Raw genomic sequence first — 25,941 nt, 5'->3', positions numbered from 1 at the left:
GTGCATAATGTATGTTATAGCAATGTCTTGATTAAAGTGACGGTGCATAATGTATGTTATAGCAATGTCTTGATTAAAGTGACGGTGCATAATGTATGTTATAGCAATGTCTTGATTAAAGTGACAGTGCATAATGTATGTTATAGCAATGTCTTGATTAAAGTGACAGTGCATAATGTATGTTATAGCAATGTCTTGATTAAAGTGACGGTGCATAATGTATGTTATAGCAATGTCTTGATTAAAGTGACGGTGCATAATGTATGTTATAGCAATGTCTTGATTAAAGTGACGGTGCATAATGTATGTTATAGCAATGTCTTGATTAAAGTGACGGTGCATAATGTATGTTATAGCAATGTCTTGATTAAAGTGACAGTGCATAATGTATGTTATAGCAATGTCTTGATTAAAGTGACAGTGCATAATGTATGTTATAGCAATGTCTTGATTAAAGTGACGGTGCATAATGTATGTTATAGCAATGTCTTGATTAAAGTGACGGTGCATAATGTATGTTATAGCAATGTCTTGATTAAAGTGACGGTGCATAATGTATGTTATAGCAATGTCTTGATTAAAGTGACGGTGCATAATGTATGTTATAGCAATGTCTTGATTAAAGTGACGGTGCATAATGTATGTTATAGCAATGTCTTGATTAAAGTGACAGTGCATAATGTATGTTATAGCAATGTCTTGATTAAAGTGACAGTGCATAATGTATGTTATAGCAATGTCTTGATTAAAGTGACGGTGCATAATGTATGTTATAGCAATGTCTTGATTAAAGTGACGGTGCATAATGTATGTTATAGCAATGTCTTGATTAAAGTGACGGTGCATAATGTATGTTATAGCAATGTCTTGATTAAAGTGACAGTGCATAATGTATGTTATAGCAATGTCTTGATTAAAGTGACAGTGCATAATGTATGTTATAGCAATGTCTTGATTAAAGGGACAGTGCATAATGTATGTTATAGCAATGTCTTGATTAAAGTGACAGTCAATAATGTATGTTATAGCAATGTCTTGATTAAAGTGACAGTGCATAATGTATGTTATAGCAATGTCTTGATTAAAGTGACAGTGCATAATGTATGTTATAGCAATGTCTTGATTAAAGTGACAGTGCATAATGTATGTTATAGCAATGTCTTGATTAAAGTGACAGTGCATAATGTATGTTATAGCAATGTCTTGATTAAAGTGACAGTGCATAATGTATGTTATAGCAATGTCTTGATTAAAGTGACAGTGCATAATGTATGTTATAGCAATGTCTTGATTAAAGTGACAGTGCATAATGTATGTTATAGCAATGTCTTGATTAAAGTGACAGTGCATAATGTATGTTATAGCAATGTCTTGATTAAAGTGACAGTGCATAATGTATGTTATAGCAATGTCTTGATTAAAGTGACAGTGCATAATGTATGTTACAGCAATGTCTTGATTAAAGTGACAGTGCATAATGTATGTTATAGCAATGTCTTGATTAAAGTGACAGTACATAATGTATGTTATAGCAATGTCTTGATTAAAGTGACAGTGCATAATGTATGTTATAGCAATGTCTTGATTAAAGTGACAGTGCATAATGTATGTTATAGCAATGTCTTGATTAAAGTGACAGTGCATAATGTATGTTATAGCAATGTCTTGATTAAAGTGACAGTGCATAATGTATGTTATAGCAATGTCTTGATTAAAGTGACAGTACATAATGTATGTTATAGCAATGTCTTGATTAAAGTGACAGTACATAATGTATGTTATAGCAATGTCTTGATTAAAGTGACAGTACATAATGTATGTTACAGCAATGTCTTGATTAAAGTGACAGTGCATAATGTATGTTACAGCAATGTCTTGATTAAAGTGACAGTGCATAATGTATGTTATAGCAATGTCTTGATTAAAGTGACAGTGCATAATGTATGTTATAGCAATGTCTTGATTAAAGTGACAGTGCATAATGTATGTTATAGCAATGTCTTGATTAAAGTGACAGTGCATAATGTATGTTATAGCAATGTCTTGATTAAAGTGACGGTGCATAATGTATGTTATAGCAATGTCTTGATTAAAGTGACGGTGCATAATGTATGTTATAGCAATGTCTTGATTAAAGTGACGGTGCATAATGTATGTTATAGCAATGTCTTGATTAAAGTGACAGTGCATAATGTATGTTATAGCAATGTCTTGATTAAAGTGACAGTGCATAATGTATGTTATAGCAATGTCTTGATTAAAGGGACAGTGCATAATGTATGTTATAACAATGTCTTGATTAAAGTGACAGTCAATAATGTATGTTATAGCAATGTCTTGATTAAAGTGACAGTCAATAATGTATGTTATAGCAATGTCTTGATTAAAGTGACAGTGCATAATGTATGTTATAGCAATGTCTTGATTAAAGTGACAGTGCATAATGTATGTTATAGCAATGTCTTGATTAAAGTGACAGTGCATAATGTATGTTATAGCAATGTCTTGATTAAAGTGACAGTGCATAATGTATGTTATAGCAATGTCTTGATTAAAGTGACAGTGCATAATGTATGTTATAGCAATGTCTTGATTAAAGTGACAGTGCATAATGTATGTTATAGCAATGTCTTGATTAAAGTGACAGTGCATAATGTATGTTATAGCAATGTCTTGATTAAAGTGACAGTGCATAATGTATGTTATAGCAATGTCTTGATTAAAGTGACAGTGCATAATGTATGTTATAGCAATGTCTTGATTAAAGTGACAGTGCATAATGTATGTTATAGCAATGTCTTGATTAAAGGGACAGTGCATAATGTATGTTATAGCAATGTCTTGATTAAAGTGACAGTGCATAATGTATGTTATAGCAATGTCTTGATTAAAGTGACAGTGCATAATGTATGTTATAGCAATGTCTTGATTAAAGTGACAGTGCATAATGTATGTTATAGCAATGTCTTGATTAAAGTGACAGTGCATAATGTATGTTATAGCAATGTCTTGATTAAAGTGACAGTGCATAATGTATGTTATAGCAATGTCTTGATTAAAGTGACAGTGCATAATGTATGTTATAGCAATGTCTTGATTAAAGTGACAGTGCATAATGTATGTTATAGCAATGTCTTGATTAAAGTGACAGTGCATAATGTATGTTATAGCAATGTCTTGATTAAAGTGACAGTGCATAATGTATGTTATAGCAATGTCTTGATTAAAGTGACAGTGCATAATGTATGTTATAGCAATGTCTTGATTAAAGTGACACTGCATAATGTATGTTATAGCAATGTCTTGATTAAAGTGACGGTGCATAATGTATGTTATAGCAATGTCTTGATTAAAGTGACAGTGCATAATGTATGTTATAGCAATGTCTTGATTAAAGTGACAGTGCATAATGTATGTTATAGCAATGTCTTGATTAAAGTGACAGTGCATAATGTATGTTATAGCAATGTCTTGATTAAAGTGACAGTGCATAATGTATGTTATAGCAATGTCTTGATTAAAGTGACAGTGCATAATGTATGTTATAGCAATGTGTTGATTAAAGTGACAGTGCATAATGTATGTTATAGCAATGTGTTGATTAAAGTGACAGTGCATAATGTATGTTATAGCAATGTGTTGATTAAAGTGACAGTGCATAATGTATGTTATAGCAATGTCTTGATTAAAGTGACAGTGCATAATGTATGTTATAGCAATGTCTTGATTAAAGTGACGGTGCATAATGTATGTTATAGCAATGTCTTGATTAAAGTGACAGTGCATAATGTATGTTATAGCAATGTCTTGATTAAAGTGACAGTGCATAATGTATGTTATAGCAATGTCTTGATTAAAGTGACAGTGCATAATATATGTTATAGCAATGTCTTGATTAAAGTGACAGTGCATAATGTATGTTATAGCAATGTCTTGATTAAAGTGACAGTGCATAATGTATGTTATAGCAATGTCTTGATTAAAGTGACAGTGCATAATGTATGTTATAGCAATGTCTTGATTAAAGTGACAGTGCATAATGTATGTTATAGCAATGTCTTGATTAAAGTGACAGTGCATAATGTATGTTATAGCAATGTCTTGATTAAAGTGACGGTGCATAATGTATGTTATAGCAATGTCTTGATTAAAGTGACGGTGCATAATGTATGTTATAGCAATGTCTTGATTAAAGTGACAGTGCATAATGTATGTTATAGCAATGTCATGATTAAAGTGACAGTGCATAATGTATGTTATAGCAATGTCTTGATTAAAGTGACAGTGCATAATGTATGTTATAGCAATGTCTTGATTAAAGTGACGGTGCATAATGTATGTTATAGCAATGTCTTGATTAAAGTGACAGTGCATAATGTATGTTATAGCAATGTCTTGATTAAAGTGACAGTGCATAATGTATGTTATAGCAATGTCTTGATTAAAGTGACAGTGCATAATGTATGTTATAGCAATGTCTTGATTAAAGTGACAGTACATAATGTATGTTATAGCAATGTCTTGATTAAAGTGACAGTGCATAATGTATGTTATAGTAATGTCTTGATAAGAGTGACAGTGCATAATGTATGTTATAGCAATGTCTTGATAAGAGTGACAGTGCATAATATATGTTATAGCAATGTCTTGATTAAAGTGACAGTGCATAATGTATGTTATAGCAATGTCTTGATAAGAGTGACAGTGCATAATGTATGTTATAGTAATGTCTTGATAAGAGTGACAGTGCATAATGTATGTTATAGCAATGTCTTGATAAGAGTGACGGTGCATAATGTATGTTATAGCAATGTCTTGATTAAAGTGACAGTGCATAATGTATGTTATAGCAATGTCTTGATAAGAGTGACAGTGCATAATGTATGTTATAGCAATGTCTTGATTAAAGTGACGGTGCATAATGTATGTTATAGCAATGTCTTGATTAAAGTGACGGTGCATAATGTATGTTATAGCAATGTCTTGATTAAAGTGACAGTGCATAATGTATGTTATAGCAATGTCTTGATTAAAGTGACAGTGCATAATGTATGTTATAGCAATGTCTTGATTAAAGTGACAGTGCATAATGTATGTTATAGCAATGTCTTGATTAAAGTGACAGTGCATAATGTATGTTATAGCAATGTCTTGATTAAAGTGACAGTGCATAATGTATGTTATAGCAATGTCTTGATTAAAGTGACAGTGCATAATGTATGTTATAGCAATGTCTTGATTAAAGTGACAGTGCATAATGTATGTTATAGCAATGTCTTGATTAAAGTGACAGTGCATAATGTATGTTATAGCAATGTCTTGATTAAAGTGACAGTGCATAATATATGTTATAGCAATGTCTTGATTAAAGTGACAGTGCATAATGTATGTTATAGCAATGTCTTGATTAAAGTGACAGTGCATAATGTATGTTATAGCAATGTCTTGATTAAAGTGACAGTGCATAATGTATGTTATAGCAATGTCTTGATTAAAGTGACAGTGCATAATGTATGTTATAGCAATGTCTTGATTAAAGTGACAGTGCATAATGTATGTTATAGCAATGTCTTGATTAAAGTGACGGTGCATAATGTATGTTATAGAAATGTCTTGATTAAAGTGACGGTGCATAATGTATGTTATAGCAATGTCTTGATTAAAGTGACAGTGCATAATGTATGTTATAGCAATGTCATGATTAAAGTGACAGTGCATAATGTATGTTATAGCAATGTCTTGATTAAAGTGACAGTGCATAATGTATGTTATAGCAATGTCTTGATTAAAGTGACGGTGCATAATGTATGTTATAGCAATGTCTTGATTAAAGTGACAGTGCATAATGTATGTTATAGCAATGTCTTGATTAAAGTGACAGTGCATAATGTATGTTATAGCAATGTCTTGATTAAAGTGACAGTGCATAATGTATGTTATAGCAATGTCTTGATTAAAGTGACAGTACATAATGTATGTTATAGCAATGTCTTGATTAAAGTGACAGTGCATAATGTATGTTATAGTAATGTCTTGATAAGAGTGACAGTGCATAATGTATGTTATAGCAATGTCTTGATAAGAGTGACAGTGCATAATATATGTTATAGCAATGTCTTGATTAAAGTGACAGTGCATAATGTATGTTATAGCAATGTCTTGATAAGAGTGACAGTGCATAATGTATGTTATAGTAATGTCTTGATAAGAGTGACAGTGCATAATGTATGTTATAGCAATGTCTTGATAAGAGTGACGGTGCATAATGTATGTTATAGCAATGTCTTGATTAAAGTGACAGTGCATAATGTATGTTATAGCAATGTCTTGATAAGAGTGACAGTGCATAATGTATGTTATAGCAATGTCTTGATTAAAGTGACGGTGCATAATGTATGTTATAGCAATGTCTTGATTAAAGTGACGGTGCATAATGTATGTTATAGCAATGTCTTGATTAAAGTGACAGTGCATAATGTATGTTATAGCAATGTCTTGATTAAAGTGACAGTGCATAATGTATGTTATAGCAATGTCTTGATTAAAGTGACAGTGCATAATGTATGTTATAGCAATGTCTTGATTAAAGTGACAGTGCATAATGTATGTTATAGCAATGTCTTGATTAAAGTGACAGTGCATAATGTATGTTATAGCAATGTCTTGATTAAAGTGACAGTGCATAATGTATGTTATAGCAATGTCTTGATTAAAGTGACAGTGCATAATGTATGTTATAGCAATGTCTTGATTAAAGTGACAGTGCATAATGTATGTTATAGCAATGTCTTGATTAAAGTGACAGTGCATAATGTATGTTATAGCAATGTCTTGATTAAAGTGACAGTACATAATGTATGTTATAGCAATGTCTTGATTAAAGTGACAGTGCATAATGTATGTTATAGCAATGTCTTGATTAAAGTGACAGTGCATAATGTATGTTACAGCAATGTCTTGATTAAAGTGACAGTGCATAATGTATGTTATAGCAATGTCTTGATTAAAGTGACGGTGCATAATGTATGTTATACAATGTCTTGATTAAAGTGACAGTGCATAATGTATGTTATAGCAATGTCTTGATTAAAGTGACAGTGCATAATGTATGTTATAGCAATGTCTTGATTAAAGTGACAGTGCATAATGTATGTTATAGCAATGTCTTGATTAAAGTGACAGTACATAATGTATGTTATAGCAATGTCTTGATTAAAGTGACAGTGCATAATGTATGTTATAGCAATGTCTTGATTAAAGTGACAGTGCATAATGTATGTTATAGCAATGTCTTGATTAAAGTGACAGTGCATAATGTATGTTATAGCAATGTCTTGATTAAAGTGACAGTGCATAATGTATGTTATAGCAATGTCTTGATTAAAGTGACAGTGCATAATGTATGTTATAGCAATGTCTTGATTAAAGTGACAGTACATAATGTATGTTATAGCAATGTCTTGATTAAAGTGACAGTGCATAATGTATGTTATAGTAATGTCTTGATAAGAGTGACAGTGCATAATGTATGTTATAGCAATGTCTTGATAAGAGTGACAGTGCATAATATATGTTATAGCAATGTCTTGATTAAAGTGACAGTGCATAATGTATGTTATAGCAATGTCTTGATAAGAGTGACAGTGCATAATGTATGTTATAGTAATGTCTTGATAAGAGTGACAGTGCATAATGTATGTTATAGCAATGTCTTGATAAGAGTGACGGTGCATAATGTATGTTATAGCAATGTCTTGATTAAAGTGACAGTGCATAATGTATGTTATAGCAATGTCTTGATAAGAGTGACAGTGCATAATGTATGTTATAGCAATGTCTTGATTAAAGTGACGGTGCATAATGTATGTTATAGCAATGTCTTGATTAAAGTGACGGTGCATAATGTATGTTATAGCAATGTCTTGATTAAAGTGACAGTGCATAATGTATGTTATAGCAATGTCTTGATTAAAGTGACAGTGCATAATGTATGTTATAGCAATGTCTTGATTAAAGTGACAGTGCATAATGTATGTTATAGCAATGTCTTGATTAAAGTGACAGTGCATAATGTATGTTATAGCAATGTCTTGATTAAAGTGACAGTGCATAATGTATGTTATAGCAATGTCTTGATTAAAGTGACAGTGCATAATGTATGTTATAGCAATGTCTTGATTAAAGTGACAGTGCATAATGTATGTTATAGCAATGTCTTGATTAAAGTGACAGTGCATAATGTATGTTATAGCAATGTCTTGATTAAAGTGACAGTGCATAATGTATGTTATAGCAATGTCTTGATTAAAGTGACAGTACATAATGTATGTTATAGCAATGTCTTGATTAAAGTGACAGTGCATAATGTATGTTATAGCAATGTCTTGATTAAAGTGACAGTGCATAATGTATGTTATAGCAATGTCTTGATTAAAGTGACAGTGCATAATGTATGTTATAGCAATGTCTTGATTAAAGTGACAGTGCATAATGTATGTTATAGCAATGTCTTGATTAAAGTGACAGTGCATAATGTATGTTATAGCAATGTCTTGATTAAAGTGACAGTGCATAATGTATGTTATAGCAATGTCTTGATTAAAGTGACAGTGCATAATGTATGTTATAGCAATGTCTTGATTAAAGTGACAGTGCATAATGTATGTTATAGCAATGTCTTGATTAAAGTGACAGTGCATAATGTATGTTATAGCAATGTCTTGATTAAAGTGACAGTGCATAATGTATGTTATAGCAATGTCTTGATTAAAGTGACAGTGCATAATGTATGTTATAGCAATGTCTTGATTAAAGTGACAGTACATAATGTATGTTATAGCAATGTCTTGATTAAAGTGACAGTACATAATGTATGTTACAGCAATGTCTTGATTAAAGTGACAGTGCATAATGTATGTTATAGCAATGTCTTGATTAAAGTGACAGTGCATAATGTATGTTATAGCAATGTCTTGATTAAAGTGACAGTGCATAATGTATGTTATAGCAATGTCTTGATTAAAGTGACAGTGCATAATGTATGTTATAGCAATGTCTTGATTAAAGTGACAGTGCATAATGTATGTTATAGCAATGTCTTGATTAAAGTGACAGTGCATAATGTATGTTATAGCAATGTCTTGATTAAAGTGACAGTGCATAATGTATGTTATAGCAATGTCTTGATTAAAGTGACGGTGCATAATGTATGTTATAGCAATGTCTTGATTAAAGTGACGGTGCATAATGTATGTTATAGCAATGTCTTGATTAAAGTGACGGTGCATAATGTATGTTATAGCAATGTCTTGATTAAAGTGACGGTGCATAATGTATGTTATAGCAATGTCTTGATTAAAGTGACAGTGCATAATGTATGTTATAGCAATGTCTTGATGAAAGTGACAGTGTATAATGTATGTTATAGCAATGTCTTGATTAAAGTGACAGTGTATAATGTATGTTATAGCAATGTCTTGATTAAAGTGACAGTGCATAATGTATGTTATAGCAATGTCTTGATTAAAGTGACAGTGCATAATGTATGTTATAGCAATGTCTTGATTAAAGTGACAGTACATAATGTATGTTATAGCAATGTCTTGATTAAAGTGACAGTGCATAATGTATGTTATAGCAATGTCTTGATTAAAGTGACAGTGCATAATGTATGTTATAGCAATGTCTTGATTAAAGTGACAGTGCATAATGTATGTTATAGCAATGTCTTGATTAAAGTGACAGTGCATAATGTATGTTATAGCAATGTCTTGATTAAAGTGACAGTGCATAATGTATGTTATAGCAATGTCTTGATTAAAGTGACAGTGCATAATGTATGTTATAGCAATGTCTTGATTAAAGTGACAGTGCATAATGTATGTTATAGCAATGTCTTGATTAAAGTGACAGTGCATAATGTATGTTATAGCAATGTCTTGATTAAAGTGACAGTGCATAATGTATGTTATAGCAATGTCTTGATTAAAGTGACAGTACATAATGTATGTTATAGCAATGTCTTGATTAAAGTGACAGTGCATAATGTATGTTATAGCAATGTCTTGATTAAAGTGACAGTGCATAATGTATGTTATAGCAATGTCTTGATTAAAGTGACAGTGCATAATGTATGTTATAGCAATGTCTTGATTAAAGTGACAGTGCATAATGTATGTTATAGCAATGTCTTGATTAAAGTGACAGTGCATAATGTATGTTATAGCAATGTCTTGATTAAAGTGACAGTGCATAATGTATGTTATAGCAATGTCTTGATTAAAGTGACAGTGCATAATGTATGTTATAGCAATGTCTTGATTAAAGTGACAGTGCATAATGTATGTTATAGCAATGTCTTGATTAAAGTGACAGTGCATAATATATGTTATAGCAATGTCTTGATTAAAGTGACGGTGCATAATGTATGTTATAGCAATGTCTTGATTAAAGTGACAGTGCATAATGTATGTTATAGCAATGTCTTGATTAAAGTGACAGTGCATAATGTATGTTATAGCAATGTCTTGATTAAAGTGACAGTGCATAATATATGTTATAGCAATGTCTTGATTAAAGTGACAGTGCATAATGTATGTTATAGCAATGTCTTGATTAAAGTGACAGTGCATAATGTATGTTATAGCAATGTCTTGATTAAAGTGACAGTGCATAATGTATGTTATAGCAATGTCTTGATTAAAGTTACAGTGCATAATGTATGTTATAGCAATGTCTTGATTAAAGTGACGGTGCATAATGTATGTTATAGCAATGTCTTGATTAAAGTGACGGTGCATAATGTATGTTATAGCAATGTCTTGATTAAAGTGACGGTGCATAATGTATGTTATAGCAATGTCTTGATTAAAGTGACAGTGCATAATGTATGTTATAGCAATGTCTTGATTAAAGTGACAGTGCATAATGTATGTTATAGCAATGTCTTGATTAAAGTGACAGTGCATAATGTATGTTATAGCAATGTCTTGATTAAAGTGACAGTGCATAATGTATGTTATTGCAATGTCTTGATTAAAGTGACAGTGCATAATGTATGTTATAGCAATGTCTTGATTAAAGTGACAGTGCATAATGTATGTTATAGCAATGTCTTGATTAAAGTGACAGTGCATAATGTATGTTATAGCAATGTCTTGATTAAAGTGACAGTGCATAATGTATGTTATAGCAATGTCTTGATTAAAGTGACAGTGCATAATGTATGTTATAGCAATGTCTTGATTAAAGTGACAGTGTATAATGTATGTTATAGCAATGTCTTGATTAAAGTGACAGTGCATAATGTATGTTATAGCAATGTCTTGATTAAAGTGACAGTGCATAATGTATGTTATAGCAATGTCTTGATTAAAGTGACAGTGCATAATGTATGTTATAGCAATGTCTTGATTAAAGTGACGGTGCATAATGTATGTTATAGCAATGTCTTGATTAAAGTGACAGTGCATAATGTATGTTATAGCAATGTCTTGATTAAAGTGACAGTGCATAATGTATGTTATAGCAATGTCTTGATTAAAGTGACAGTGCATAATGTATGTTATAGCAATGTCTTGATTAAAGTGACAGTGCATAATGTATGTTATAGCAATGTCTTGATTAAAGTGACAGTGCATAATGTATGTTATAGCAATGTCTTGATTAAAGTGACAGTGCATAATGTATGTTATAGCAATGTCTTGATTAAAGTGACATTGCATAATGTATGTTATAGCAATGTCTTGATTAAAGTGACATTGCATAATGTATGTTATAGCAATGTCTTGATTAAAGTGACAGTGCATAATGTATGTTATAGCAATGTCTTGATTAAAGTGACAGTGCATACTGTATGTTATAGCAATGTCTTGATTAAAATGACAGTGCATAATGTGTTCTCAGTTCAATGTGATGTAAATTATAATTTTGCATTCAGTGTAAAAGAAGGATGGTCTTTACATGGTCCCATGATACCAAAGGTGGTTGCATTGATACCAATTTGACTGTATAGTATTTGCAATCTAGTCTACTACATGTATTTTGATATTTACATTGGAGTTCACTAACTTGAAGTGGGAGGGTCACCACCTGCGCATGCACAAGAATTGAGTCCCAAGCAATGATAACCATACACACTAAAAATACAAAGGCTATGCTATCTGACGCATACACAGGTGATGACTCCCCGGCTTTAAATATGCTGTACAATGGTATTTTCTTGGCAGGCAGACTATGTGATATGTACAGCACCAGTTCCAATGCGTCAATGTATCTTATATTCACCGCCATTACCAGCCATTCATAACCAAGCAGTCCAAAGAATTCCTATGGGTTCAGTTATTAAAACAGTAACTTACTACAAAACTGCATTCTGGGAAACAAAAGGTTGGTACACCGTAATAATAGAAATCAAGTTTATGGAATTGTTTGTCCTGTCCTTATCGTAGAGGCAAGTCAAGGTATATTAGGGGAAAATGTTGATCATTCTTATTCTTGTTCTTTCAAACTTGGATATAAACCAGTTTGAGATCTCAGCCAAGTTCGATTTTGGTACATTTTTTATCTGTATTCATTTAATTAGTCCCCGTTCGGACGAAGTCCGAAAACGGGGACTTATAATTCGGTCTCCGTTTGTCCGTCCGTCTGTATGTCTGTCCAGAGTCGTATCTTAGAATCCCTTGGACTGATTCCGTTCATTCTTTGCATGTGCCTAGTACTTTATGTGGGACATATGCACATGCAGTGGTTTAGCGATTCGATTCAAAATGGTCGACTGGCAGCCATCTTATTTTTTGAAAATGTTGTATTTTGGACATGCTTTATCAGTTTTCATTAAAACTTGGTACATAGATTAAACATGTTAGGATACATGTTCATGATAATTTATTTCAAAATTGGGTCAAAGATGGCCGACTGGCAGCCATCTTGTTTTTTGAAAATGTCGTATTTTGAACATGCTTTGTCAGTTTTCATTCAAATTTAGTACATAGATCATACATGTTAGGATAACATGTCCCCGACCATCCGTGAGTTCCTGAGTTTGTCCATCTGTCCATGTGTCCTTCCGTCCCTCAGTCTGTCCAGAGTCATATTTCCTGTAGACTGATTCCGTTCATTCTTTGTATGTTTCTAGTACCTTATGTGGGACATATGCACATGCAGTGGTTTAGCAATTCGATTCAAAATGGCCGACTGGCAGCCATCTTGTTTTTTGAAAATGTTGCATTTTGGACATGCTTTGTCAGTTGTCATTCAAACTTGGTACATAGATTATACATGTTAGGATACATGTCCATGACGATTTATTTTGCAATTGGATCAAAGATGGTCAACTGGCAGGCATTTTTTTTTTTGTTATGCGGAATCTTGGACGTGCTCTGTCAGTTTTCATTCAAATTTGGCACATACATGTACTTTATACATGTTACGATGCATGTCCATGACAATTTGTTTCAAAATCTGACTTTTTGGCCTTACTACTATATTTCCACAATTTATGTACCATTTTCATTCGTATTTGGAACATACATCATACATATCAGTGTGTTTCATAATCAGATCAAAGATGACCGAATAACGGCTGTTTTTATTTTTGCCCATATTACTACTACACGGAACACGTGTTTTGATGTTAATAAACTGTTGTATACGCCACTTGGAACTCAAGTTTCAAGGACACGCTCGCGACAACCCCTCCGCTTTAATATGACAAGCACAAAGAGAACTTAACGGGGACTGTGTCATTTTCAATGACTTGTTTTACCTAAAATTGTGTTTTTCTTGTGGTTAAAAAGTTAAATTTTGGTGTCATTAGCAAGTGCAATTTTCAAGATATGGGGTAAACTTTAACTACTGATAATGAGAACCAGATATTTAGTGATTCGACACAGAAAATACCTTAGCTGAATTGATTGCTGAGGGATGGCTGTTTAAGTATGTGCACTCTAACTTGCAGTACATGAACCTGAATGCATTAGGCAATCGAACAAAAAATAACTTTGTATTAAAGTACAAAAAGTACTTCAAGGTCTTCACTTTTTCATAGCTTATTATGACACCCTCAAAAGCGAGTAATTTCCGTTCACCTCAAAGGTAAACAATTGTTCAGTCCTGCACTTTTAATTTTATTTTCAATGCACAAACAAATTCACAATACACAGAAAAAATACAGACAAAAAAAATAGTTACAGACAAAACAATAAAAGCAAGACCAGGCCGAAAAAGTGACTAGATAAATGAGGTGATTATATATATCAATAAGTATTTTAATATTCCCCATTTTTTGTTGAAATTGTCTATACAGTTGTTTCTTTTAGCAATGTATTCTTCAATCTGCTTAATATGCGTCATGTTGACGTGTAAGCCGTTCAGTGTTGGAGGATATTTTTTAAGCTTGCTGTCACATATGAATTTTTTTGTTAACATTATCAAATGATTCAATAAAATGTTGAAATCTTGGTCACCATGCAAAATTTGCTTATCGGTAAGGGCAGAGGGAGCGCCCAGCTGATGACCCCATTTATTGAGAAAACCACGTCAGAGAGACTTAACAACATAACAATTCACAAATATATGTAAAATGGTTTCCTCTGCTGTTCCACAAAAGGTACAACGACTGGACTGTACTCGTGGTGGTGTCATATGATACAATGTTCAGTTTGTATAGATGATGTTATGCGAAAGTTTCCACTGGAATTCTTGAAGTCTGGTATCCAAACATGCAACAAAGGGGAGATTAAAGAAAAATTTCCATTCTGATTCATCAATTTTAAATAATTGCTGAAAATGAAATTTACTAATTGGAGGAACAAAGCTAAGATTTGAGAAAACTTTTCGTAGTCGCTGAGTGGAGTTAGAATTTCTTTGATAATAACTGAAATTGGGGGTTCGGGGCGTACGATTTTAGGAAGGTCACGCTTCCATTTAGATGGGATTGCCGAAATAACGCTTCTCCATTTTAATAATTGAATTGGAGAAAGGCCTAATAGAATCAAGTCATCACATGTTTTTATCGCTTTTTCATCGTTAAAAATGTCAGATATGTACAAAATTCCATGCGAGTAAAATTCCCAATAACTTTTGTTGTTAATTAAAATATTTGAGTTATTTCAGATTATTTTCTCAGAGCTATGAAGAGTTTTTGATGGTCTTATCTCTGACCAAATGTTTAACATTGTAATATAGAAATCTGAAATATCAATCGGTTGATGATCAACTTTATAATCACATTTAAAGATTAGTTTTCCACCGACAGGTCCCAAATATGTATTCAGAAATAACTTCCATGGATGATTTATTTTGTCATTTAAATAGAGTTGTTTACAGTAACTATTTCACCATTAGAGATTTATACATATCGACCATCCCAATCATATTTAACCCACCTTGGCCAACATCACCATTTATCGTGTTTCGAGCAACTCTATCATGTCCTTTCCAAATAAAATTATAAATTATACTGTTAATAGTCTTCATATCAAACGGCTCTATATAGATAGAGTTTAATAGGTATATCAATTTTGGAATTATTAAGGATTTGTAAATTGTTATTTTACCAATTATAGTGAGTCCTCGAGATAACCACCAATTTAGTATGGACTTGACAGAGTTTAATAATCCTGATAGATTAAGGTCACATGCTTTATTTTTGTTGTACGAGAAAAACGTACCAACAATTTTGATTGGTGATGTTGGTCATTTAACCCCGAACGGATTATCTCTGCGATTCTTCCACTTTCCCAGCCACATTGCTTCCGTTTTGTCACAATTTATGGTGATCCCAGCATATTTATACAAATCTTTCATAAGCGACAAGAGAGCTATAGTCAAAGTATTAAGAAAGAGTTGACTTTTGGGTGTTGTAAAAACATGGGAGGTGAACAGCTTACGTAATTGCTTTTGGGTGGTATTTTCAAGTATAATTATTTGTTCACCGGTGACTAGACTAATAGGAGGCTCTGGACGTACACAAATTGCACGACTATTCCTCCAGTCTAATGGCAGTGCAGAGATAATGCCATACCACTGAAGTAGCTGAACATAATTGAGCCCTAGTGCCTGGAAATTAGCCCAATTTTTAATTTTACCATTTGTGTCAAATATATCTGCAATATAAATTATTCCAGCATTAAAAAACGCTCTGTAAAAAAATACTTTTATTTTGAATGAGGATATTTTTGTTATTCCATATGATTTCATATTCATGCGAGATGTTTTTATTAAGCCCAACTTCACTCCACTGTTTTAGTAAAGTGTAATAGAATAATGGGAGTTTAACATTGAGTAAGTCAACAGAAAAATTACATTTAAAAATGAAATCTCCTCCCACATATTCCAGGTAATTGGTAAAAAATAATTTCCAAGGGTGAAATTTAGGAAATAGGTATCGTTTTACCCACCCAACATTAATGGCTTTTTGCATTGCATGTATATCAATCATACCCAAACCTCCTTGGCCTATGTCTCCTATCAGTGTGCTGCGTGCTACTCTATCGTGTCCTTGCCATATGAATGTATATATTTTAGTATTTATGAGTTTAATATCCCGTTGTAGAATTGGAATATGGTTGAAAATAAATAGTAATTTTGGAATAACAAAAGTTTTAATAATCTGAATTTTGCCAATAATTGTCAAACTACGTCTAGACCAGCATTGCAACACACTATTTAAGCACTTTATTGGTATATTTATGTTCATTTCATATGCTGCTCTAGCATCATAGGAAAAGAAGACACCCACAATTTTGATAGGAGACATAGGCCATTTCACCCCGAACGGTCTGTCTTGACGGAAGCGCCATCTGCCCAACCAAATTGCTTCAGTTTTTTCATAATTGACCTTTAACTCTGAAACCAGTGCAAATTTGTTAAAAAGAGAGAGAAGATTTTCGCCCGATTTTACATCTGCGACAAAGCAGGTAAGATTGTCGGCATAGGCTGAGCTTTTAATTTGTTGTCCACCAATAGATATCCCTTTAATCCCGTCACTGTGTTTCTGATTAAGTAACAAAAGCTCCAGAGACAAAATTTAAACATTATGCATTACTAGGTGGCGCACCCTCCACACATTCCGATAAGCTTGTTACATGATACAACGAAAAATTTTCGGTCTGCAAGAAAAAAAGAAAAAATTAAACACACAACAAATAAAAAACTGTTACAATAAAGAAAGAGTCACGTCTACAACGACACAGCTTCAAACACACAAAGTAAAACAAAAAAGCATGTTACTCCTATAAAACAATTCTGTTTTTAAAGCTCATTGTTATATTCAAAAGTTATATAATGTTATTTAGGTTGATTCTTTGTGGTTGTATAGTTTTCCGTCTATATATACTGCAGAATACTTTATTTTCGCTTGGAATTTATTATTGCTATTTTCGCTGAAGGGATGATTTCGTGAAAATAAAATCCAGCGAATATACTTTTTTTCCTATATTTCACATTAAACTCATCAAAAATCAGTGAAAATAAATTCCATACAAAATGCCCAAAAAGCCTTTTCAGCGAAAATTAATTCCAGTGAAAATAAAGTATTCCACAGTAGTTGACCTCGGCGGATAAATTGCTTCTTCCCAGCTTTAAAAGCAGAGTCCATAATCGGCCGGAGCTTTTTCTTCAAAAGAAAGTCTTCCCGCGGAAGGTCTTCCATTATATATAATGGTGTGTCTTTCAAAGCCTGTTTTGCCTAATTTCATAATCGCATAGCGCTGTGGTCGGTAGATAAATTTTACTAGTATATGGCGATGACCATTGACAGATTTGCGCATTTTAACACGGTGGACATTTTCTATTACCGCATTTTCCCCATCAAGATTAAAGCGCTCCTTTAATATATTCGCAACCAGCTCCGTTGGGTTTTTATTTGGCGTTTCTTTAATACCACAAAAGCGCTGGTTGTAATTATGCGAATACCGTTTCAATTGTAATACATCCTCTTTCAAGTTGTGATTTCCAGTTTTAAACATTTGTACTTGATGTTTGTAGTTCTTGTTTTCTGTTCTGAGTTGTATAGTCTCTTCTTCTAAATCATCAACTCGATGTTTTAACTCATCGGTGATTGCTATAGTTTCAGAGTATTGTTCTTCAAGCATGACAACACGATTCACTAAAGTAGCACAGTCTTTAGCAACGAGTCTAATTTATTTTCCATCCGACGAAGACATTGGCAAACAAATGTTTTAAAATCGATATTGTCATGTTCAGTAGACTCACCCAACTCTTCTTGTATGTTTTCTTCACCATCAGTCCCATGTGTTGCCTCGCGTTCCATGTCATCCACTGCTTTCGATGTTGGCATTATTCCGTAGTCAGTGATTTTCTTTCCCTTTGAATGTGTATTTCTTGCTGGTATTTCGCTTGTCATTTTGGTATTCGATGATAAACTTAGTTATTAAGTTATTTAGGCATTATGACCAGTATAACCACAAAGTAATCAAGTTTGAGCTCAAGTCTCGGCGGAGCTAACAAAGGAGAGGTGTTGTCACTCACGCATGCTCATTAAGAATGGTTCAGTCCTGCACTTTATGCTATGATTTTTTATTCTGCATGTATTTTGGTGGTCGTCACTGCTGTCCCTGGAATCTTGCTGACACTGCATAATTATTTGGAAACTTTTACAATTCATAGGATATTATTTTATAAGGTACATTAAGATCAATACAGTATATGTATGTATGTATGTAAGCAAATATATTTGTTGCCAAGTTTTTCTTAGATATGTGCTTTGCTATCATTTATACAATTCATGTTATAGTATTCTATGAGGGACATTGAGATTTATACAATATATAAACTAAATTTTGAGGAACATGAATATTAATTTTTTTTTTTTTTATGTACAGTTAAGTTGATTTTTGGCAAGTATTTTTGTAATTTTTGGTAAATCATGCTGTTTTAAAATTTCTTTCATACATGGTATGTTGGTACTATAGATAAACTATCATGGATGTGAGAGCAATAACCATGGCAACTACCATGGATGTAAGAACAATAACCATGGCGAATAATTAATATATTGTTGTGCCGAACATTTTAGTAACTTTGATTTGAAGAGGATACTCACAGCAGAGCTATTTCAAGGTTCCATGATTGTTGTTTACTGTCAATATTGTCAATGTGCAAGGTCGTAATAATGTTGACTGATTATATTGTTTCCTATTGTTTTCCTATTGTTTTCCCCAGGTTTTCATGGATCCTGTATTGTTATTGATGATACTGAGCCTGTTAACTTTATTCTTAATGACACTAAACCAGATGGATCATATCCAGCATTATTAAGGTAGGATATCACATTTAATTGAAATTAATATGCATATACACTCATTCAGTATATTTGAAAAGGACGGTGGTCATCATGCAGTATGAACATTATGTAAATGACAAACAATGTATTTCACATGTGTTGTGTATGTCGCTATGAGTCCCATATGGAACAGGATGCAGCGCCACAACTACATTGAGAAGCAGACAAGACCAGCTCTACTTTAGTTAATTCCACCTATTAAGATGTTTTTGTTTTGTTAATACTAGTTTGTATTTCATTGCTTTTCTCAACATTTACTTCATTGCAAAGAAATGTACATGAACCATAACAATGTGAAAATAGTCATAGCCTATGTTATTATGGAGCTGAAGAGTATATATTTTAAGACAGTACATTATTATTATTATAATATGTGTGACTTTATGAGGATGCTGCTTATATTTTTAGTTACATTCCTGGTGGTAAAGCCATATCCTGGAACCAGAAATCATCAGAGGAGAGGTAGGTACATGTCTCGTGTATGTTGGTCCACTGATTTGATGGTAGCCTTATCAGTCATTAATTTATAGCATTATCAATACCAGTGAATTTGATGAAAACATTGCTACAGTTTATTCATATCATATTATTGAACATCAATGCTCAGTCCCATGGATATAAATAAAATGTTGTTGAAAACGGTTAAAGGAAAGGGTATTCAATACTTAAAATAGCATCAAATACCGGATTCTGCCGTAAATTCGCCCATCCGAAAAATCGTCCTGGGTGGTTATTTAGGGTTCAAATATTTTTAGAGGGCTTATATTTTCATTGAAAAATGCACCTACGCCGATTTTCAATGCCGGCAGTTGGACCACCCAAAACAAAAGAAACTATTTGCAGAAGCTAATCTAAAATTTTATATATTTTTTTCTTGCTGGATTAAAAAGTAAACCGCGCATCTTTCTCTGAAAAATCACATTAACGAACCTTGTGCGCCAAATATAATTATTTTGTTTCATTTTATTAGTAACGAAAGTATATTCTAAAAAAAGTTTCAAATAAAAATGCTTAGTAGCAAATGATTGCGGCAGCGCAATCCGAACATACGGCTTTTCACAATTGTTGATTATTTGATTATTACCTAGTAATGATTATAATAACATGCAAAAAAATTAATTCGTTGAATTTTTATGAAATGCAAATAAATTTCAACTTATTTAATTGTAAGCGAATTATGAATATCCGCCATGTTTTGACCTGGGACGGTGTTCTTTGACCTGATAGGTCAAATCGATAATTAACCAATGAAAATGATGGATGATGCCAATGTGTTCAAATTACCATAGCTCATTTAAATATGTTAATGTTATTGAATGCAGCACAGAAGAGATTTGCCGATGTTGTTGTACAATCTTTTGGCTTAGATTTTGATAGGAAAGCAGCATAATTTGTTTTTAAATAAAAAAATTAGTTGTTTTCAAAAGATAAACTGAGCATTCGAAGAAAAATTAAACATTGTTTACAGGAATAACAGCTCATTGTCGAAACGATGCTTACCCATTTGTCTGATTTACCCATTTACGCTAGTCGCAATAAACATCAATATTCTTGAATAGGCGTCAGTGACTATGGCAAAACTTTTAGGCATCAGAAAAGATTAAAATAAAACCTTAAAAAACTGCCGAAAAATCTTCGTGGTCTTCTTGATTTCTTGGTCCCATTTTTACCTTGCCCGTAACATCAAAGATGGAAGGGAAAAGTATATTAAGGGAAAAAAATTTCTGTCCGGCGTTGTTGTCGCCATTGATGTCATCGTTAATATTTGTTATTGTGTGCATAATAACTTTACTAATTCTATTCCAAACTTTATCAAACTTGGTCACCTTATTCATCAGTATAAAGTCTTCCCTGAGTATGAACAACAGATGTCCTGTATGAAAATATCATGCAAAAATTGAGAAAATTTGATAACATATTTTGACTGTTTCTGCTTGACTGATCACTGGTGATACACATTCAAAGGTCACTGATCTCAGTGGAAATATGCATTGTTGTCTGTGTTCAATGAAGCAAATCATTTATCTTGTAATAATATCCTTGGTAATGTATCTCCTAAATCCCATGGGAATACTTGACTGGGTTTCAAAACCAACTCATGGAGAGAGTTTTTGCACATTCTGATACACATTTACAAACCTACCAAACCTACAATAAAATTTTTACAGAAAACAAGATGTCAGAAAATCAATATAAGCACTCCTATGAATTGGGTCCCAAACTTTGATCAAGATCTGAAGCTAATAAAAAATCTGTTTAGTCCAAAGTTATCAAATCAAAAACAATACAAAAATAATACATATAAAGCAAAATGTTTCATCCACATTTTGAAAAGAAAATTGTTCTAAATTATATGTATTCTGTATTTGACAAACAGTTCATTCGACAAATGGAAACTCACAGGAATATGTTTCAGCTATTAGAACAGAATGATGAAGTTTTTATAATACTAGTTTAAAAACGCACTTCAAAAACAAAGATTGCTGTGTTTGAAGATGTAGTTTATCAGGAGGCAACAGTACTGTTGACTTCTCCCTCCACTGGACACCAACTAACTATTTAAGTTGATTTGCATACAAAGCAGAGCTTGCAACATGATAGCTATTCATAAAGGGTGTTTTTTTTTTACTTTTATATAATACAGTAGTCACACAATGAGGCAGTTCATATTTTTCTCAGTGAATTATTAATTTTTGATTTTCTGGTATCTTGCATGTTTTATGAATCTATACATGTCTAAATGCAGCACTTTTTTTCTGCGATGAGGCATTTGTTTTTATACTAAAATATCTGAACTATATTGAATAAAACTGGAAATGATGTTTCTTAAAATAATTAAACAAATAAGGCACTAATGTTTTTGTAAGATATTTACATCTTTTAAGGACATTCGGTAGACTGTTGGTTCAACTTCAAAACTTGTTTGTATTCAAATTAATTATGACAATGCATATTGAAACAAACTATGATAAAGGGAATTATATTATATAATATATATTAGTGGTTTAATTGTCTGAGTTGGCAACAAGCTACTTCACCAGATGCATATAATTTAAAGTGAAAAGTTTTTGATTTGAATGTAATGAATAATTTTGACATTGACTTGAAATTAATTTTTGTATTACCACATTGTATGTTTGTTTTTTTTTCTCCAGGAAAGCAGCATTGTGCAAACTGTATTCTAAAATATTCAAATCAGAAGATGCACTACAGGTAATCATTTACAAACAATTCTTTCAGCTGATAAATAAATATTTTAGATATGTACTTGTGTATAAATATTTTGTGATTCAATGATATTTAAATAATGTTGCTACTCTCCTTACCATCTTTCATTGTTTATAATTCACACAGTTATAAAAAAATGGATAGGGACCTTTTCATTGACAGTTTTTTGTGTGCAAATTTATGATTTTCTGATTGATCTATACATGTTTATCTACACAGCCAATTAATTATTTGGAATTTGCATGGATTGGGACACCATTCATCGGTGGTGGTCATAGCCCCTTTTATCCTCCTGGTGTTATTACTGGCTATGCAAGGTACGTTCTCATCAATGTCTATTTCTGTCGGTAACCAAAAAAAATGGATGTGAATGTTTGCTTCTATGAAAGAATACTCCCCTGGGGTACACAATACTAGGTCTGGTACATAATACTAGGTCTGATACACAATACTAGGTCTGATGCACAATACTAGATTTGATACACAATACTGGGTCTGATACACAATACTAGGTCTGATACACAATACTAGGTCTGATACACAATACTAGGTCTGATACACAATACTAGATTTGATACACAATACTGGGTCTGATAGACATTACTAGGTCTGATACACAATACTAGGTCTGATACACAATACTAGGTCTGATGCACAATACTAGATTTGATACACAATACTGGGTCTGATAGACAATACTAGGTCTGATACACAATACTAGGTCTGGTAGGTCTGATACACAATACTAGGTCTGATACACCATACTAGGTCTGGTACACAATACTAGGTCTGGTACACAATACTAGGTCTGATGCACAATACTAGGTCTGATGCACAATACTAGGTCTGATACACAATACTAGGTCTGATACATCATACTAGGTCTGGGACACAATACTAGGTCTGATACGCAATACTAGGTCTGATACACAATACTAGGTGTGATATGCAATACTAGGTCTGATACGCAATACTAGGTCTGGTACACAATACTGGGTCTGATACGCAATACTAGGTCTGGTACACAATACTAGCTCTGATACACAATACTAGGTCTGGTACACAATACTGGGTCTGATACGCAATACTAGGTCTGGTACACAATACTAGGTCTGATACACAATACTAGGTCTGGTACACAATACTGGGTCTGATACGCAGTACTAGGTCTGGTGCACAATACTAGGTCTGATACACAATACTAAGTCTGATATGCAATACTAGGTCTGGTACACAATACTAGGTCTGGTACATAATACTAGGTCTGGTACACAATACTAGGTCTGGTACACAATACTAGGTCTGGTACACAATACTAGGTGTGATACACAATACTAAGTCTGATACGCAATACTAGGTCTGATACACAATACTAGGTCTGATACACAATACTAGGTCTGATACGCAATACTAGGTCTGATACACAATACTAGGTCTGATACACAATACTAGGTCTGATACGCAATCTAGGTCTGATACGCAATACTAGGTCTGATACACAATACTAGGTCTGATACACAATACTAGGTCTGGTACACAATACTAGGTCTGGTACACAATACTAGGTCTGGTACACAATACTAGGTCTGGTACACAATACTAGGTCTGGTACACAATACTGGGTCTGATACACAATACTAGGTCTGGTACACAATATTAGATCTGATACGCAATACTAGGTCTGGTACACCATACTAGGTCTGGTACACAATACTGGGTCTGATACACAATACTAGGTCTGATACACAATACTAGGTTTGATACACAATACTAGGTCTGGTACACAATACTAGATCTGGTACACAATACTGGGTCTGATACGCAATACTAGGTCTGATACACCATACTAGGTCTGGTACACAATACTAGGTCTGATACACAATACTAGGTCTGGTACACAATACTAGGTCTGGTACACAATACTAGGTCTGATACACAATACTAAGTGTGATACGCAATACTAGGTCTGGTACACAATACTAGGTCTGGTACACAATACTAGGTCTGATACACAATGCTAGGTGTGATACGCAATACTAGGTCTGGTACACAATACTAGGTCTGGTACACAATACTAGGTCTGATACACAATACTAGGTGTGATACGCAATACTAGGTCTGGTACACAATACTAGGTCTGGTACACAATACTAGGTCTGGTACACAATACTGGGTCTGATACGCAATACTAGGTCTGGTACACAATACTAGGTCTGATACACAATACTAGGTCTGGTACACAATACTAGGTCTGATACACCATACTAGGTCTGGTACACAATACTAGGTCTGGTACACAATACTAGGTCTGATGCACAATACTAGGTCTGATGCACAATACTAGGTCTGATACACAATACTAGGTCTGATGCACTATACTAGGTCTGATACACAATACTAGGTGTGATACGCAATACTAGGTCTGGTACACAATACTAGGTCTGGTACGCAATACTAGGTCTGGTACGCAATACTAGGTCTGGTGCACAATACTAGGTCTGATACACAATACTAGGTCTGGTACACAATACTAGGTCTGGTACACAATACTGGGTCTGATACGCAATACTAGGTCTGGTGCACAATACTAGGTCTGGTGCACAATACTAGGTCTGATGCACAATACTAGGTCTGATGCACAATACTAGGTGTGATACGCAATACTAGGTCTGGTACACAATACTAGGTCTGGTACGCAATACTAGGTCTGATGCACAATACTAGGTCTGATACACAATACTGGGTCTGATACGCAATACTAGGTCTTAGTACACAATACTAGGTCTGGTACACAAAACTAGGTCTGATGCACAATACTAGGTCTGATGCACAATACTAGGTCTGATACACAATACTAGGTCTGATGCACAATACTAGGTCTGATACACAATACTAGGTGTGATACGCAATACTAGGTCTGGTACACAATACTAGGTCTGGTTCGCAATACTAGGTCTGGTGCACAATACTAGGTCTGATACACAATACTAGGTCTGGTACACAATACTGGGTCTGATACGCAATACTAGGTCTGGTGCACAATACTAGGTCTGATACACAATACTAGGTCTGATGCACAATACTAGGTCTGTTACACAATACTAGGTGTGATACGCAATACTAGGTCTGGTACACAATACTAGGTCTGGTACGCAATACTAGGTCTGATGCACAATACTAGGTCTGATACACAATACTAAGTCTGATGCACAATACTAGGTCTGATACACAATACTAGGTGTGATACGCAATACTAGGTCTGGTACACAATACTAGGTCTGGTACACAATACTAGGTCTGGTACACAATACTAGGTCTGATGCACAATACTAGGTCTGATACACCATACTAGGTCTGGTACACAATACTAGGTCTGATACGCAATACTAGGTCTGATACACAATACT

The 25,941-nt window shown here is 33.4% G+C and overlaps 1 protein-coding gene across 2 annotated transcripts in view; it reads left to right on the top strand.

Moving 5' to 3' along the window:
* Positions 1 to 25,941, top strand: part of LOC102802556 (amine oxidase [flavin-containing] B-like) — a 228,037-nt gene that overhangs the window by 74,673 nt on the left and 127,423 nt on the right. For both annotated transcript variants that reach the window (XM_085498623.1, XM_085498622.1), the window contains 5 exons: positions 12,228 to 12,387; positions 19,186 to 19,282; positions 19,715 to 19,768; positions 22,462 to 22,519; positions 22,754 to 22,851. In XM_085498623.1, coding sequence (XP_085354749.1) covers positions 12,228 to 12,387; positions 19,186 to 19,282; positions 19,715 to 19,768; positions 22,462 to 22,519; positions 22,754 to 22,851 — 467 coding nt within the window. The remainder of the gene's footprint in view (positions 1 to 12,227; positions 12,388 to 19,185; positions 19,283 to 19,714; positions 19,769 to 22,461; positions 22,520 to 22,753; positions 22,852 to 25,941) is intronic.

This window comes from Saccoglossus kowalevskii, chromosome 4, assembly GCF_978046115.1.
Source record: "Saccoglossus kowalevskii chromosome 4, keSacKowa6.1, whole genome shotgun sequence".
NCBI classification, from domain to species: domain Eukaryota; kingdom Metazoa; phylum Hemichordata; class Enteropneusta; family Harrimaniidae; genus Saccoglossus; species Saccoglossus kowalevskii.
The sequence above is the reverse complement of the archived record's forward strand: the minus strand, read 5'-3'. Positions and strand labels throughout refer to the sequence as shown.